At 50.2% G+C, this 15,000-nt stretch overlaps 1 protein-coding gene across 2 annotated transcripts in view; it reads right to left on the bottom strand.

Annotated features, from left to right (window-relative positions):
- LOC133107627 (ubiquitin carboxyl-terminal hydrolase 32-like) overlaps positions 1-15,000 on the bottom strand; it is a 61,515-nt gene that overhangs the window by 8,793 nt on the left and 37,722 nt on the right. For both annotated transcript variants that reach the window (XM_061216642.1, XM_061216643.1), the window contains exons 17-29: positions 14,079-14,233; positions 12,619-12,700; positions 12,412-12,486; positions 11,723-11,861; positions 8,391-8,496; positions 7,103-7,276; positions 5,999-6,173; positions 5,465-5,616; positions 4,402-4,513; positions 3,772-3,962; positions 2,511-2,695; positions 1,505-1,591; positions 481-601 (exon numbers count right to left, since the gene is read on the bottom strand). In XM_061216642.1, coding sequence (XP_061072626.1) covers positions 481-601; positions 1,505-1,591; positions 2,511-2,695; positions 3,772-3,962; positions 4,402-4,513; positions 5,465-5,616; positions 5,999-6,173; positions 7,103-7,276; positions 8,391-8,496; positions 11,723-11,861; positions 12,412-12,486; positions 12,619-12,700; positions 14,079-14,233 — 1,754 coding nt within the window. The remainder of the gene's footprint in view (positions 1-480; positions 602-1,504; positions 1,592-2,510; positions 2,696-3,771; positions 3,963-4,401; positions 4,514-5,464; positions 5,617-5,998; positions 6,174-7,102; positions 7,277-8,390; positions 8,497-11,722; positions 11,862-12,411; positions 12,487-12,618; positions 12,701-14,078; positions 14,234-15,000) is intronic.

The following is a 15,000-nucleotide window of genomic DNA, read 5'->3' as shown; positions in this document are numbered from 1 at the left end:
CACACACACACGACTATCTACAACACACAAACATCTATTACACACACACACACACACACACATTACTATCTACAACACACAAACATCTATTATACACACACACATCACTATCTACAACACACAAACATCTATTACACACACACACCTGTATCTCACACACATACATCACTATCTACAACACACAAACATCTATTACACACACACACATCACTATCTACAACACACATACATCTGTATCACACACACATCACTGTTACACACACACCTCTGTATCACACACACACACACACACCTGTATCACACACACACACACACATACACACACTCACTCACTCACACACCTGTATCACACAACACACACACACACACATCTGTATCACACAAATACTCTCTCCATGTCATTCACCTTCTCTGTCATTCATTCATTAATTCTCTCTCTCTCTCCATGCATTTTCCTTGTTCTCTCCCCCTCTCTCTCACCCTCTCCTGGGAGGTCTGGTATCGCAGGTGCAGGGCGGTGGGGTCCCAGTCCACAGCAATGTAAGCGTTACCCAGAGTGGCCCTGTCCTCATTACAGTCCACCGTGCAGCCTCTGCAGAACCTGCAACCAGTACAGCACATTACAATCCACAGCTTCTGCAGAACCTGCAACCAGTACAGCACATTACAGTCCACAGCCTCTACAGAACCTGCAACCAGTACAGCACATTACAATCCACAGCCTCTACAGAACCTGCAACCAGTACAGCACATTACAATCCACAGCCTCTACAGAACCTGCAACCAGTACAGCACATTACAGTCCACAGCCTCTACAGAACCTGCAACCAGTACAGCACATTACAGTCCACAGCCTCTACAGAACCTGCAACCAGTACAGCACATTACAATCCACAGCCTCTACAGAACCTGCAACCAGTACAGCACATTACAATCCACAGCCTCTACAGAACCTGCAACCAGTACAGCACATTACAGTCCACAGCCTCTACAGAACCTGCAACCAGTACAGCACATTACAATCCACAGCCTCTACAGAACCTGCAACCAGTACAGCACATTACAGTCCACAGCCTCTACAGAACCTGCAACCAGTACAGCACATTACAGTCCACAGCCTCTACAGAACCTGCAACCAGTACAGCACATTAGAGTCCACAGCCTCTACAGAACCTGCAACCAGTACAGCACATTACAGTCCACAGCCTCTACAGAACCTGCAACCAGTACAGCACATTACAGTCCACAGCCTCTACAGAACCTGCAACCAGTACAGCACATTAGAGTCCATAGCCTCTACAGAACCTGCAACCAGTACAGCACATTACAGTCCACAGCCTCTACAGAACCTGCAACCAGTACAGCACATTAGAGTCCACAGCCTCTACAGAACCTGCAACCAGTACAGCACATCACAATCCACAGCCTCTGCAGAACAGCGCCTCCTATTGGAGCAACTCTATAACAGCACCTCCTGCAGGGTGTGTGTTCCTCGGAGACGTACCTGTACCAGGGACACCAGGCGCAGGAGTTTCCATCCTTCTGCACCACACGCAGAGTGAAGGGGTACTGGTAACCCAGGCTGTCATCACTGCAGGGAACACACACAGCATACATCACACACACATACACAACATACATCACACACACATACACAACATACATCACACACACATACACAACATACATCATACACTGCAGTGAACACACATACACAACATACATCATACACTGCAGTGAACACACACACACACAACATACAGCATACACTGCAGGGAACACACAACATACATCACACACACACACAACATACATCATACACTGCAGGGAACACACACAACATACACACACAACATACATCATACACTGCAGGGAACACACACAACATACATCACACACTGCAGGGAACACACACAACATACATCACACACTGCAGTGAACACACACAACATACATCACACACTGCAGAGAACACACACACAACATACATCACACACTGCAGTGAACACACACAACATATATCACACACTGCAGTGAACACACACAACATACATCATACACTGCAGTGAACACACACAACATACACACTGCAGTGAACACACACAACATACATCACACACTGCAGTGAACACACACAACATACATCACACACTGCAGTGAACACACACAACATACATCACACACACACACACACACACACACACCATACATCATACACTGCAGTGAACACACACACACACACACACACACACACACACACACACACACAACATACATCATACATGGCAGGGAACACACAACATACATCACACACACACACAACATACATCATACACTGCAGGGAACACACAACATACACACACAACATACATCATACACTGCAGGGAACACACACAGCATACATCACACACTGCAGAGAACACACACAACATACACACTGCAGTGAACACACACAACATACATCACACACTGCAGTGAACACATGCCTGATATCTCACTCACTCACTCACCAGTCCTGGGCATGGTTGCTGGCCTCCTGTGGGGGCAGGGGGCTGGCCAGTCGAGACACCTGTATCCACACGGCGTCGTACAGGTCCCGTGTGCGCGTGTTCACCGTACAGGGCACGATCAGCGGCATCCCAAACAGACTGGGCCGGTTCTTCTGCGAGGACAGGAAGTACAGCTCTGTCCGCATCTACAGGAGGGAACACGCAAGTGTGAACAGCATGCTAAAACACACAAAAACAGCATGCTAAAACACCACGCAAGAACATGTGAACAGCGTGTGAACAGCATGCTAAAACACACAAAAACAGCATGCTAAAACACCACGCAAGAACATGTGAACAGCGTGTGAACAGCATGCTAAAACACACAAAAACAGCATGCTAAAACACCACGCAAGAACATGTGAACAGCGTGTGAACAGCATGCTAAAACACACAAAAACAGCATGCTAAAACACCACGCAAGAACATGTGAACAGCGTGTGAACAGCATGCTAAAACACACAAAAACAGCATGCTAAAACACCACGCAAGAACATGTGAACAGCGTGTGAACAGCATGCTAAAACACACAAAAACAGCATGCTAAAACACCACGCAAGAACATGTGAACAGCGTGTGAACAGCATGCTAAAACACACAAAAACAGCATGCTAAAACACCACGCAAGAACATGTGAACAGCGTGTGAACAACATGCTAAAACACACAAGAACATCTGAACAACATGCTAAAACACACAAGAACATGTGAACAGCGTGTGAACAACATGCTAAAACACACAAGAACATGTGAACAGCGTGTGAACAACATGCTAAAACACACAAGAACATGTGAACAGCGTGTGAACAACATGCTAAAACACACAAGAACATCTGAACAACATGCTAAAACACACAAGAACATGTGAACAGCGTGTGAACAACATGCTAAAACACACAAGAACATGTGAACAGCGTGTGAACAACATGCTAAAACACACAAGAATGTGTGAACAGCATGTGTGAACAGGACTTGTAACACTGTGAAACGATTAATTTAATCGATTAATCTATGATCCGTGGAGGATTTAAATTGATGATCTATGGAGGATTTAAATGGAAGATCTATGGAGGATTTAAATGGATGATCTATGGAGGATTTAAATGGATGATCTATGGAGGATTTAAATGGATGATCTATGGAGGATTTAAATGGATGATCTACAGAGGATTTAAAGAACAAGCTAAAGAGTCATCCTCTGCGCCTCCCCTGGGACCCCTCACCATCTTCCTGTGCATGGCGATGATGTAGCCGATGAAGGGGCTGTCCTGGGGCAGGACGTGGCCGTTGGGGACCCCGTTGGCCAGGCTGCGCTCAGGGCCGGAGTGTGCCACCCCGTTGGGAATCAGGCTCGGCCGCAGAGCGCCTCCATCCGCTGTGATGGCCCCTGTTCCATTCAGCACGGCTGGAGCCTCTGCACAGAAAACACACACAGCTGTGTTATCCATCCACACACACAGACTGCACTGCTGCGTTATCCATCCACACACACAGACTGCACAGCTGCGTTATCCATCCACACAAACAGACTGCACTGCTGCGTTATCCATCCACACAAACAGACTGCACTGCTGCGTTATCCATCCACACAAACAGACTGCACAGCTGCGTTATCCATCCACACAAACAGACTGCACAGCTGCGTCATCCATCCACACAAACAGACTGCACAGCTACGTCATCCATCCACACAAACAGACTGCACAGCTGCGTCATCCATCCACACAAACAGACTGCACAGCTGTGTTACTATATCTCACACACGCTGTGCTGTGCCTGTGTATCTGCACTGGTCTCTGTCATTGAGGATCAGGTGTAAAATGCCATTGCAGAAATGCAGGGGGCGGTTGTACCAGTTTGGGTGGGAGAAGTCACAGATGTGGGGGACCCGGGCACAGGGATCTCAAATGCACAGAGAAATCCGTTCACCGAGAGACGCACTTTCTGGTTATCCAGCGGAAAATTCTACAGAAAAATCACACAGACACACACACAAACACATGTTGGAAATATCAAGTTGAAATGCAATAACATCATATCAAAATGTTGTAAATATTAAGTTTAAATGCAATAACATCATATCAAAATGTTGTAAATATTAAGTTGAAAGGTAATGCATCATATACCTGTACGGTAATACGTACCTAATATGCACTCATATCAAAAGCCATGTTAATGTGAGAATCAATGTAAACAATATGATTGGAAATCAAGATATGCACTCATGATTGGTAAAATGCACATTGATCCAGATAAATACACACACATGCATAGACAATAGATACCCATATAGATGTGGGAAAGTATATTGTTGCATGAAGCCACATCCACAGCTAGTTATTTCCACTAGAGGTCCCCTGATATTGTCCCATAGGATAGTAAGGATTTTGAGGTGTTGGAACTCTTCCAGGGCCCACAGGGGGGGAGCTGGGGTCAGGTTGGACCTCGAGGAAATGGTGGAGGGAACATGTATTTTTAGAACCACAATGATTTCACAATACTGGCCCACATTGGTGCCAACCAATCAGAATTGAGCTATCCTTATCAGGGACTGTGAAGTGATTGTGGTGTGGTGAAAAGAGGCACCTGTTGGGAGGAAGCCTGTTTGAAGCTGTATAAAAGCCGTTCTGTAACTGAACGATTCTGGGTCACTCTGCAGAGACACCACGCCTTTATGATCGCCGTTAGAGAATAAAGTCTGATATTCTGGAAGATTCTGCCTCATCCTCGTTATTGAAAAACTTTAAAGAAATTCTACAAAGTCTGGGAATCTTTGTTTTCCATTGGAAAACCACAACACACACACACACACACACACACACACACACAATCAGACTGGTGTCCAGGTACAGAGAGGCGAGGAAAGGTGTGTGAGCGTTCACGTGTGTGAAGGTGCAGTGTGTGTCCAGACCACACCTTGATGTTGGACGAGTGCACCTCGGCCAGGAGGATCTGCTCCGGCTTCATGCAGCAGAGCTCGCTCAGCTGCCTCTTCAGCCCCGTGTACTTCTCATCCATGTTCAACCGCAGGCCGAACCGCACCGGCGTGGAGCCGTCCAGCTTAATCACTGCAGACAGCACACACACTGTGTAACCACACACACCCGCAGTGTAACCACACACACACACACACACGCACACACACACACACCCGCACACACACTGTGTAACCCCACACACACACACACACACTGTGTAACCACACACCCACACCCACACACACACACACACACACACACACAGTGTAACCCCACACACAAACACACAGTGTAACCCCACAGACACACACACACACGGTGTAACCCCACGCACACATACACACACACACACACACACACACAGTGTAACCACACACACACACACACACACACACAGTGTAATGGGACACAGCACACACACGCAGTATATCTACACCTGTCAGCAGGTATGAGGAGCGGGGGGAGGCTCTACCTGTGATCTCCAGGTGCATGGAGCTGTCCATGGGCAGAGGTAGAGACAGGAAGTTGAAGGGGTCGAAGCGGGCGCTGATGTGCCCGCAGGTCTTGCACTTCACCTGGGATTTGAGCTGGCCATGGAACAGGTCCACCACAATAGAGCGGTTCCTTCTGAGGTGATTATCCCAAGCCTGTGTGGGAACCACACAACAGGGAGAGCAACAATAAACTACAACTCCCACAAGGCCCTGCTCTAACAACACACACACACACACACACACACACACACATACACAGGGCAGTCAGATGATGACGTTCTGAGTGAGGATTATTGTCACACAAATAATTGTGATTAACCGTTTCATTGTGAGGGGGTTTTATATTCCAACTGTACAGTACAAGTCTACACTTCATGAGAAAGAGCCATTTATAGATACTGCATATACTTACACTCTTTAATATACTTACACTCTTAACATACTGTAATTGTTTTATATCACGGCAAATTCTGTCTTTTACTTGGTTTGGAGAATCTACTTTTCCCCAGGAATTGCTTGTCAAATGTTAGTAGTCAAACCTTAATGTAAAACCTTAAATGCCGGGTTTTCAACTGTATTTGAACAGCTGCATTTATTCCGCTATACATCGCATTACACTGCCGGTTAACGTGTGTCATCTGCAGCTCTTGCTTATATTTCAACAACCGACTGAAAGCTTCTGCAGCGCCAGGATGGACCTGAAGAGACCGCTGTTGTGTTTTGGGGAATCGCCCGGGGTCGCGGTTTCTCAAGAGCTTCCCGAGGGTGGGGCTATCAGCACATTTTACCGCCACCTTTCTGTCACAAACGAGACGAATGGCCCCCGAGTCATCGTGCTCTCATCCAGAACTGAGTCCAGCTGGGTGCAGCTGGGGTTGGCTTTGAAACTAAATCCATGTTGTTCTGTTCAATAATCTGCTCCTACATCGTAATCATACGGTCATCAGCGGGTAGAGTCAGTGTCCTAAACCCACACACTGAAGCTGAACGTCTCATCTCTGCGCTCTCTGGCCGGGGCGTATACTCAGTCAGCACTTCATTAGGAATTTATTAGACCAATTTGCTGAAAGATGACCTCTGACCTCGGAGGCCACCTCCCAGTCGGGGCGGCCGTCGCTGTCCTTCAGCTCCACGTAGGGCTTGTGGGTAACGCGGTTCAGGTCCTCGTGCAGCCCGTCCAGCAGGAACGCCAGCACCTCCTGAGAGTCCTGCTGCTGGAAGCCACTGAACCGCGGGGCGTACTTCGCTATGGTCCACTACAGCACACACCACACACACACACACCGCCAGAGAGAAACACAGCACATTAACCACAAATCCTCCACTACAGCACACAACACACATACACGACACACCGCCAGAGAGAACACAGCAAATTAACCACAAATCCTCCACTACAGCACACAACACACAACACACATACACACCACACACAGCCAGAGAGAAACACAGCAAATTAACCACAAATCTTCCACTACAGCACACAGCACACAACACACAGCACACAACACAAACACACCGCCAGAGAGAAACAGCAAATTAACCACAAATCCTCCACTACAGCACACAGCACACAACACTCATACACACGACACACCGCCAGAGAGAAACACAACACACAGCCAGAGAGAAACACAGCAAATTAACCACAAATCCTCCACTACAGCACACAACACACATACACACGACACACCGCCAGAGAGAAACACAACACACAGCCAGAGAGAAACACAGCAAATTAACCACAAATCCTCCACTACAGCACACAACACACATACACACGACACACCGCCAGAGAGAAACACAACACACAGCCAGAGAGAAACACAGCAAATTAACCACAAATCCTCCACTACAGCACACAACACACATACACACGACACACCGCCAGAGAGAAACACAACACACAGCCAGAGAGAAACACAGCAAATTAACCACAAATCCTCCACTACAGCACACAACACACAGCCGGAGACACACACAGCAAATGACCCACAAATCCTCCAGTATAGCACAGAACAAACATACACACAACAGACACAGCCAGAGAGATACAAGGAATGAATCGTGGAGCGTACTTTGCTATTGTCCACTACAGCACACAACACACAGCAGGGAGCCAGGGAGAAGCACAACAAATGACTGCCCAGTGTTACTTTAGAGCTCAGAGTTCAGTATATAAGGCTGAATACAAACTATAAATAACAATGCAGCTTTGTTGATAGCTAATTTATAGTACCTGTATCGCAGACAGATTTACGCAAAAGGTACCTTGGCATATGTACAAGAACTTAACCTGGCGTACTGTGCTAATTAACCTGGTGCAGTACAGTAATACCCTCCCGTTGCATTATGGGATGGCGTGGTTACCCTTAGCTTCAGAGGGGCCACGTTCTTCTGGGTGCCGCTCCACAGCTCCTGCACCAGGTCGCCGTAGCATTTGGCCATGTGACCACGCATACCAATCGGGTTGGTCCTGCGGCAGAGACAAGAGCACCACCCACTTAACACCTGACCCCTCAGAGACGGGAGCACACACTCTTAAAAACAACGGCTCTGTTTTAAAGACAAGCTGAAACGAAAGTTAGAGCAGCACTAGCTTCGGCGATATGATGTAAACGTTGATTCATGAACAAAAAAACTGACTTTATTAATGAGTCACTAACTTGAACCAATCAAACTTTTCTACTCGGAAAAGCACAACCTGCTACAGCAGGGGTGCGCACTGGGGCCCTCCAGGACTGGAGTTAAACCTGCAGACACTGTGGCCCTCCAGGACTGGAGTTAAACCTGCAGACACTGTGGCCCTCCAGGACTGGAGTTAAACCTGCAGGCACTGGGGCCCTCCAGGACTGGAGTTAAACCTGCAGGCACTCGTCCAGGACTGGAGTTAAACCTGCAGACACTGCGGCCCTCCAGGACTGGAGTTAAACCTGCAGGCACTGGGGCCCTCCAGGACTGGAGTTAAACCTGCAGACACTGCCCCCTCCAGGACTGGAGTTAAACCTGCAGACACTGCGGCCCTCCAGGACTGGAGTTAAACCTGCAGACACTGCGGCCCTCCAGGACTGGAGTTAAACCTGCAGACACTGCGGCCCTCCAGGACTGGAGTTAAACCTGCAGACACAGCGCCCCCTCCAGGACTGGAGTTAAACCTGCAGACACAGCGCCCCCTCCAGGACTGGAGTTAAACCTGCAGACACAGCGCCCCCTCCAGGACTGGAGGTAAACCTGCAGACACAGCGCCCCCTCCAGGACTGGAGTTAAACCTGCAGACACAGCGCCCCCTCCAGGACTGGAGTTAAACCTGCAGACACTCGTCCAGGACTGGAGTTAAACCTGCAGACACAGCGCCCCCTCCAGGACTGGAGTTAAACCTGCAGACACTCGTCCAGGACTGGAGTTAAACCTGCAGACACAGCGCCCCCTCCAGGACTGGAGTTAAACCTGCAGACACTGGGGCCCTCCAGGACTGGAGTTAAACCTGCAGACACAGCGCCCCCTCCAGGACTGGAGTTAAACCTGCAGACACTGGGGCCCTCCAGGACTGGAGTTAAACCTGCAGACACTGGGGCCCTCCAGGACTGGAGTTAAACCTGCAGACACTGCGGCCCTCCAGGACTGGAGTTCAACCTGCAGACACAGCGCCCCCTCCAGGACTGGAGTTAAACCTGCAGACACTGCGGCCCTCCAGGACTGGAGTTCAACCTGCAGACACTGCGGCCCTCCAGGACTGGAGTTCAACCTGCAGACACTGTGGCCCTCCAGGACTGGAGTTAAACCTGCAGACACTGTGGCCCTCCAGGACTGGAGTTAAACCTGCAGACACAGCGCCCCCTCCAGGACTGGAGTTAAACCTGCAGACACTGCGGCCCTCCAGGACTGGAGTTAAACCTGCAGACACTGGGGCCCTCCAGGACTGGAGTTAAACCTGCAGACACTGCGGCCCTCCAGGACTGGAGTTAAACCTGCAGACACTGCGGCCCTCCAGGACTGGAGTTAAACCTGCAGACACAGCGCCCCCTCCAGGACTGGAGTTAAACCTGCAGACACTGCGGCCCTCCAGGACTGGAGTTAAACCTGCAGACACTGGGGCCTTCCAGGACTGGAGTTAAACCTGCAGACACTGTGGCCCTCCAGGACTGGAGTTAAACCTGCAGACACTATGGCCCTCCAGGACTGGAGTTAAACCTGCAGACACTATGGCCCTCCAGGACTGGAGTTAAACCTGCAGACACTGGGGCCCTCCAGGACTGGAGTTAAACCTGCAGACACTGGGGCCCTCCAGGACTGGAGTTAAACCTGCAGACACTGGGGCCCTCCAGGACTGGAGTTAAACCTGCAGACACTCGTCCAGGACTGGAGTTAAACCTGCAGACACTCGTCCAGGACTGGAGTTAAACCTGCAGACACTGCGGCCCCTCCAGGACTGGAGTTAAACCCACAGACACTGTGGCCCTCCAGGACTGGAGTTCAACCTGCAGGCACTGGGGCCCTCCAGGACTGGAGTTCAACCTGCAGGCACTGGGGCCCTCCAGGACTGGAGTTAAACCTGCAGACACTGCGGCCCTCCAGGACTGGAGTTAAACCTGCAGACACTGGGGCCCTCCAGGACTGGAGTTCAACCTGCAGGCACTGGGGCCCTCCAGGACTGGAGTTAAACCTGCAGACACTGCGCCCCCCTCCAGGACTGGAGTTAAACCTGCAGACACTGGGGCCCTCCAGGACTGGAGTTCAACCTGCAGACACTGCGGCCCTCCAGGACTGGAGTTAAACCTGCAGACACTATGGCCCTCCAGGACTGGAGTTAAACCTGCAGGCACTGGGGCCCTCCAGGACTGGAGTTAAACCTGCAGACACTGCGGCCCTCCAGGACTGGAGTTAAACCTGCAGACACTGCGGCCCTCCAGGACTGGAGTTAAACCTGCAGACACTGCGGCCCTCCAGGACTGGAGTTAAACCTGCAGACACTGCGGCCCTCCAGGACTGGAGTTAAACCTGCAGACACTGCGGCCCTCCAGGACTGGAGTTAAACCTGCAGACACTGCGGCCCTCCAGGACTGGAGTTAAACCTGCAGGCACTGGGGCCCTCCAGGACTGGAGTTAAACCTGCAGACACTGCGGCCCTCCAGGACTGGAGTTAAACCTGCAGACACTGCGGCCCTCCAGGATTGGAGTTAAACCTGCAGACACTGGGGCCCTCCAGGACTGGAGTTAAACCTGCAGACACTCGTCCAGGACTGGAGTTAAACCTGCAGACACTGCGGCCCCTCCAGGACTGGAGTTAAACCTGCAGACACTGCGGCCCCTCCAGGACTGGAGTTAAACCTGCAGACACTGTGGCCCTCCGGGACTGGAGTTCAACCTGCAGACACTGCGGCCCTCCAGGACTGGAGTTAAACCTGCAGACACTGCGGCCCTCCAGGACTGGAGTTAAACCTGCAGACACTGCGGCCCTCCGGGACTGGAGTTAAACCTGCAGACACTGCGGCCCTCCAGGACTGGAGTTAAACCTGCAGACACTGCGGCCCTCCAGGACTGGAGTTAAACCTGCAGACACTGCGGCCCTCCGGGACTGAAGTTAAACCTGCAGACACTGTGGCCCTCCGGGACTGGAGTTAAACCTGCAGACAGCCCACAGGGACAGGAAACGCAGAGAGCACGGGGGCCTCCCAGCCACAGGGGGCACTGTGTCCACACACCTGTTGAGCTCGAACAGGTGTCTGCCAGAGATGAAGTACTGGGTCAGGGGCTTGGTGTTGCTGACACACTGGATGCTGGAGTTCATGAAGCAGGTGTTGCCCAGGTTGCTGAGGCCGGTTGCTCCTTTCTCTGTGGGGACTGCAGGAAGAGACCAGATAATTCTGTTACCCAGAATCCCCCGCTGTGCTCACGCCAAAGGGCCAGTTTTTGAGCCACTAGTTCCCCCAATTTATATTTTCACCTTTTCCTTTTGGAGTCCATTCACAATTGACAGCAAATTATTAATATTTCCGCTCATATACTGATGTTTAATTAATGCTACTATTTATACATGTACATATTATTTTTCCCGAGGTCCCATTCCCCCCTCCCCCCCAGCACACAGAGAAAGCTATAGACGTATTTATTTCCCAAGAAATGCTCCGACGTAAAATGTTTGTGACCTTGTTTGGCAAGTGCTCAAGCGTTTATAATTGGTTCAGCCGCCGTCGGTGAACATAACTGACGCTGCGCTTTCTCTGCATGTGACCCGGCTGACACGGCTGAGCATGCTCAGTGAGAGAAACCATCCAACTTCCTGCTCCCCATAAGGTTCTATTGGCGTCGCTGTCTCTGTATATCATACAGTCTCAGGCTGGCGCTGCCCAGCACTCAGGAACAGCACAAACCCGACGAGCAGAAGCCTCACCTTTGTGTCTGTCCATCTTACTGCTGTTCGCGATGAAGCACATCTCCTCTGGCCAGCTCATGTCTTTATTTCGAACTGGAAAATAAACAGTTTTCTTTTCAGAAAGGGGTTTTGGAAAAGGGCGAGACGATGCATTGAGAAGAAGTAACACTGCTGTGGAGAGGGATGAGGAGAAACACTGCTGTGGAGAGGGATGAGGAGAAACACCTTCTATCACCAAGTGCTGCTCGTCCTGGATCTTCAGACTCTCCAGGGTGTGCTCCTCGTCGTCCAGCAGGGTCAGGTAATTCTGGAATAAAAATCAAAACCAGTCACGCCTCCACAGGTCCGCCCTGAGGCTCCTCCTCAACCCCCACCCTCAACCCTATCACCCTCAACCCTCAACCCTCAACCCCATCACCCTCAACCCTCAACCCCATCACCCTCAACCCCATCACCCTCAAACCCCATCACCCTCAACCCCATCACCCTCAACCCTCAACCCCATCACCCTCAACCCTCAACCCCATCACCCTCAACCCCATCACCCTCAACCCCCACCCTCAAACCTCATCACCCTCAACCCCTCAACCCCATCACCCTCAACCCCATCACCCTCAAACCCCATCACCCTCAAACCCCATCACCCTCAACCCCATCACCCTCAACCCTCAACCCCATCACCCTCAACCCCATCACCCTCAAACCCCATCACCCTCAACCCCATCACCCTCAACCCCATCACCCTCAAACCCCATCACCCTCAACCCCATCACCCTCAACCCTCAACCCCATCACCCTCAACCCTCAACCCCATCACCCTCAACCCCATCACCCTCAACCCCCACCCTCAAACCTCATCACCCTCAACCCCTCAACCCCATCACCCTCAACCCCATCACCCTCAAACCCCATCACCCTCAAACCCCATCACCCTCAACCCCATCACCCTCAACCCTCAACCCCATCACCCTCAACCCCATCACCCTCAAACCCCATCACCCTCAACCCCCATCACCCTCAACCCCCACCCTCAAACCTCATCACCCTCAACACCATCACCCTCAACCCTCAAACCCCATCACCCTCAATCCTAAACCATCAACCCCATCACCCTCAACCCTCAACCCCCACCCTCAACCCTCAACCCCCCACCCTCAACCCTATCAGCCTCAACCCCAAGTCCAGTCCTCAGTCAGAGAGGTAAAGAGCTCCATGCTAAAATCTGCAGACCTTATGCAGATTTGACTATTGGGGGACAGTTTTTACAATGAGATGTTGATCTGTACTTTTAGAGTCCTTTTTGGGATCGCATGAGTAGTTAGATAGCGTAGATTATTTGGGTGAAATATGGCATTAACGTAGCAAAAAAAGCTATTTATCTCTCCTTTGTTCACCATCACACAGTTTCAATGTCCTAATGTAACGCTTTCTCTGAGCAGAAGCAGGCCGGGCTGCAGGAGGACAGGACAGAGGGACCAGGGGGACAGGGGGACAGAGGGACAGGGGGACAGGAGGACAGGGGGACAGGGGGACAGAGGGACAGAGGGACAGAGGGACAGAGGGACAGGAGGACAGAGGGGACAGGGGGACAGAGAGACAGGGGGACAGAGGGACAGAAGGACAGGGGGACAGGGGGACAGAAGGACAGGAGCTGATGACAGAGACGTCCCGGCGTCTGCCCCCACCTCTCCGTTGTAGAGCCAGAGCCGCAGGTCCTCGTCCTTGATGCGGAGCCGCTGGGACAGGTGCAGGTGCACGTCCCTGATGGAGGCCATCCTGCTGAAGCAGCCCGTGTAGGCCAGCAGCCGCTTCAGAGGGGCGCTGCAGGGCGGCACGTTACCTACAGGGGGCAGTGTGCACTCTGAGAAATTACACACATACACTATACACACACTACACACACATACACTATACACACACTATACACACACATACACTAAACACACACTATACACACATACACTATACACACACATACACTATACACACACATACACACATACACTATACACACACATACACTATACACACACTATACACACATACACTATACACACACTATACACACACATACACTATACACACACTATACACACACATGCACTATACACACTATACACACACATACACTATACACACACTATACACACATACACTATACACACATTATACACACATACACTATACACACAAGTACACATACACTATACATACACTATACACACACATACACTATAAACACACACTGTACACACACATACACTATACACACACACTACACACACATACACTAAACACACACTCAACACACACGCACACTAAATACACTATACACACACACACTAAACACACACGTACACATACACTATACACACTATATAAATTACGCACATACAAACACACACTATATACACAATACACACAAACTATACACACGCACACTATATACACACACACTATATACTCTATACATACACACTATACACACACATACACTATACACACACTATACACACATACACTATACACACATTATACACACATACACTATACACACAAGTACACATACACTATACATACACTATACACACACATACACTATAAACA

The sequence above is a fragment of the Conger conger genome, chromosome 13, assembly GCF_963514075.1.
Source record: "Conger conger chromosome 13, fConCon1.1, whole genome shotgun sequence".
In the NCBI taxonomy this organism is placed as follows: Eukaryota; Metazoa; Chordata; class Actinopteri; order Anguilliformes; family Congridae; genus Conger; species Conger conger.
This window is presented reverse-complemented; position numbering and strand designations above follow the sequence as displayed.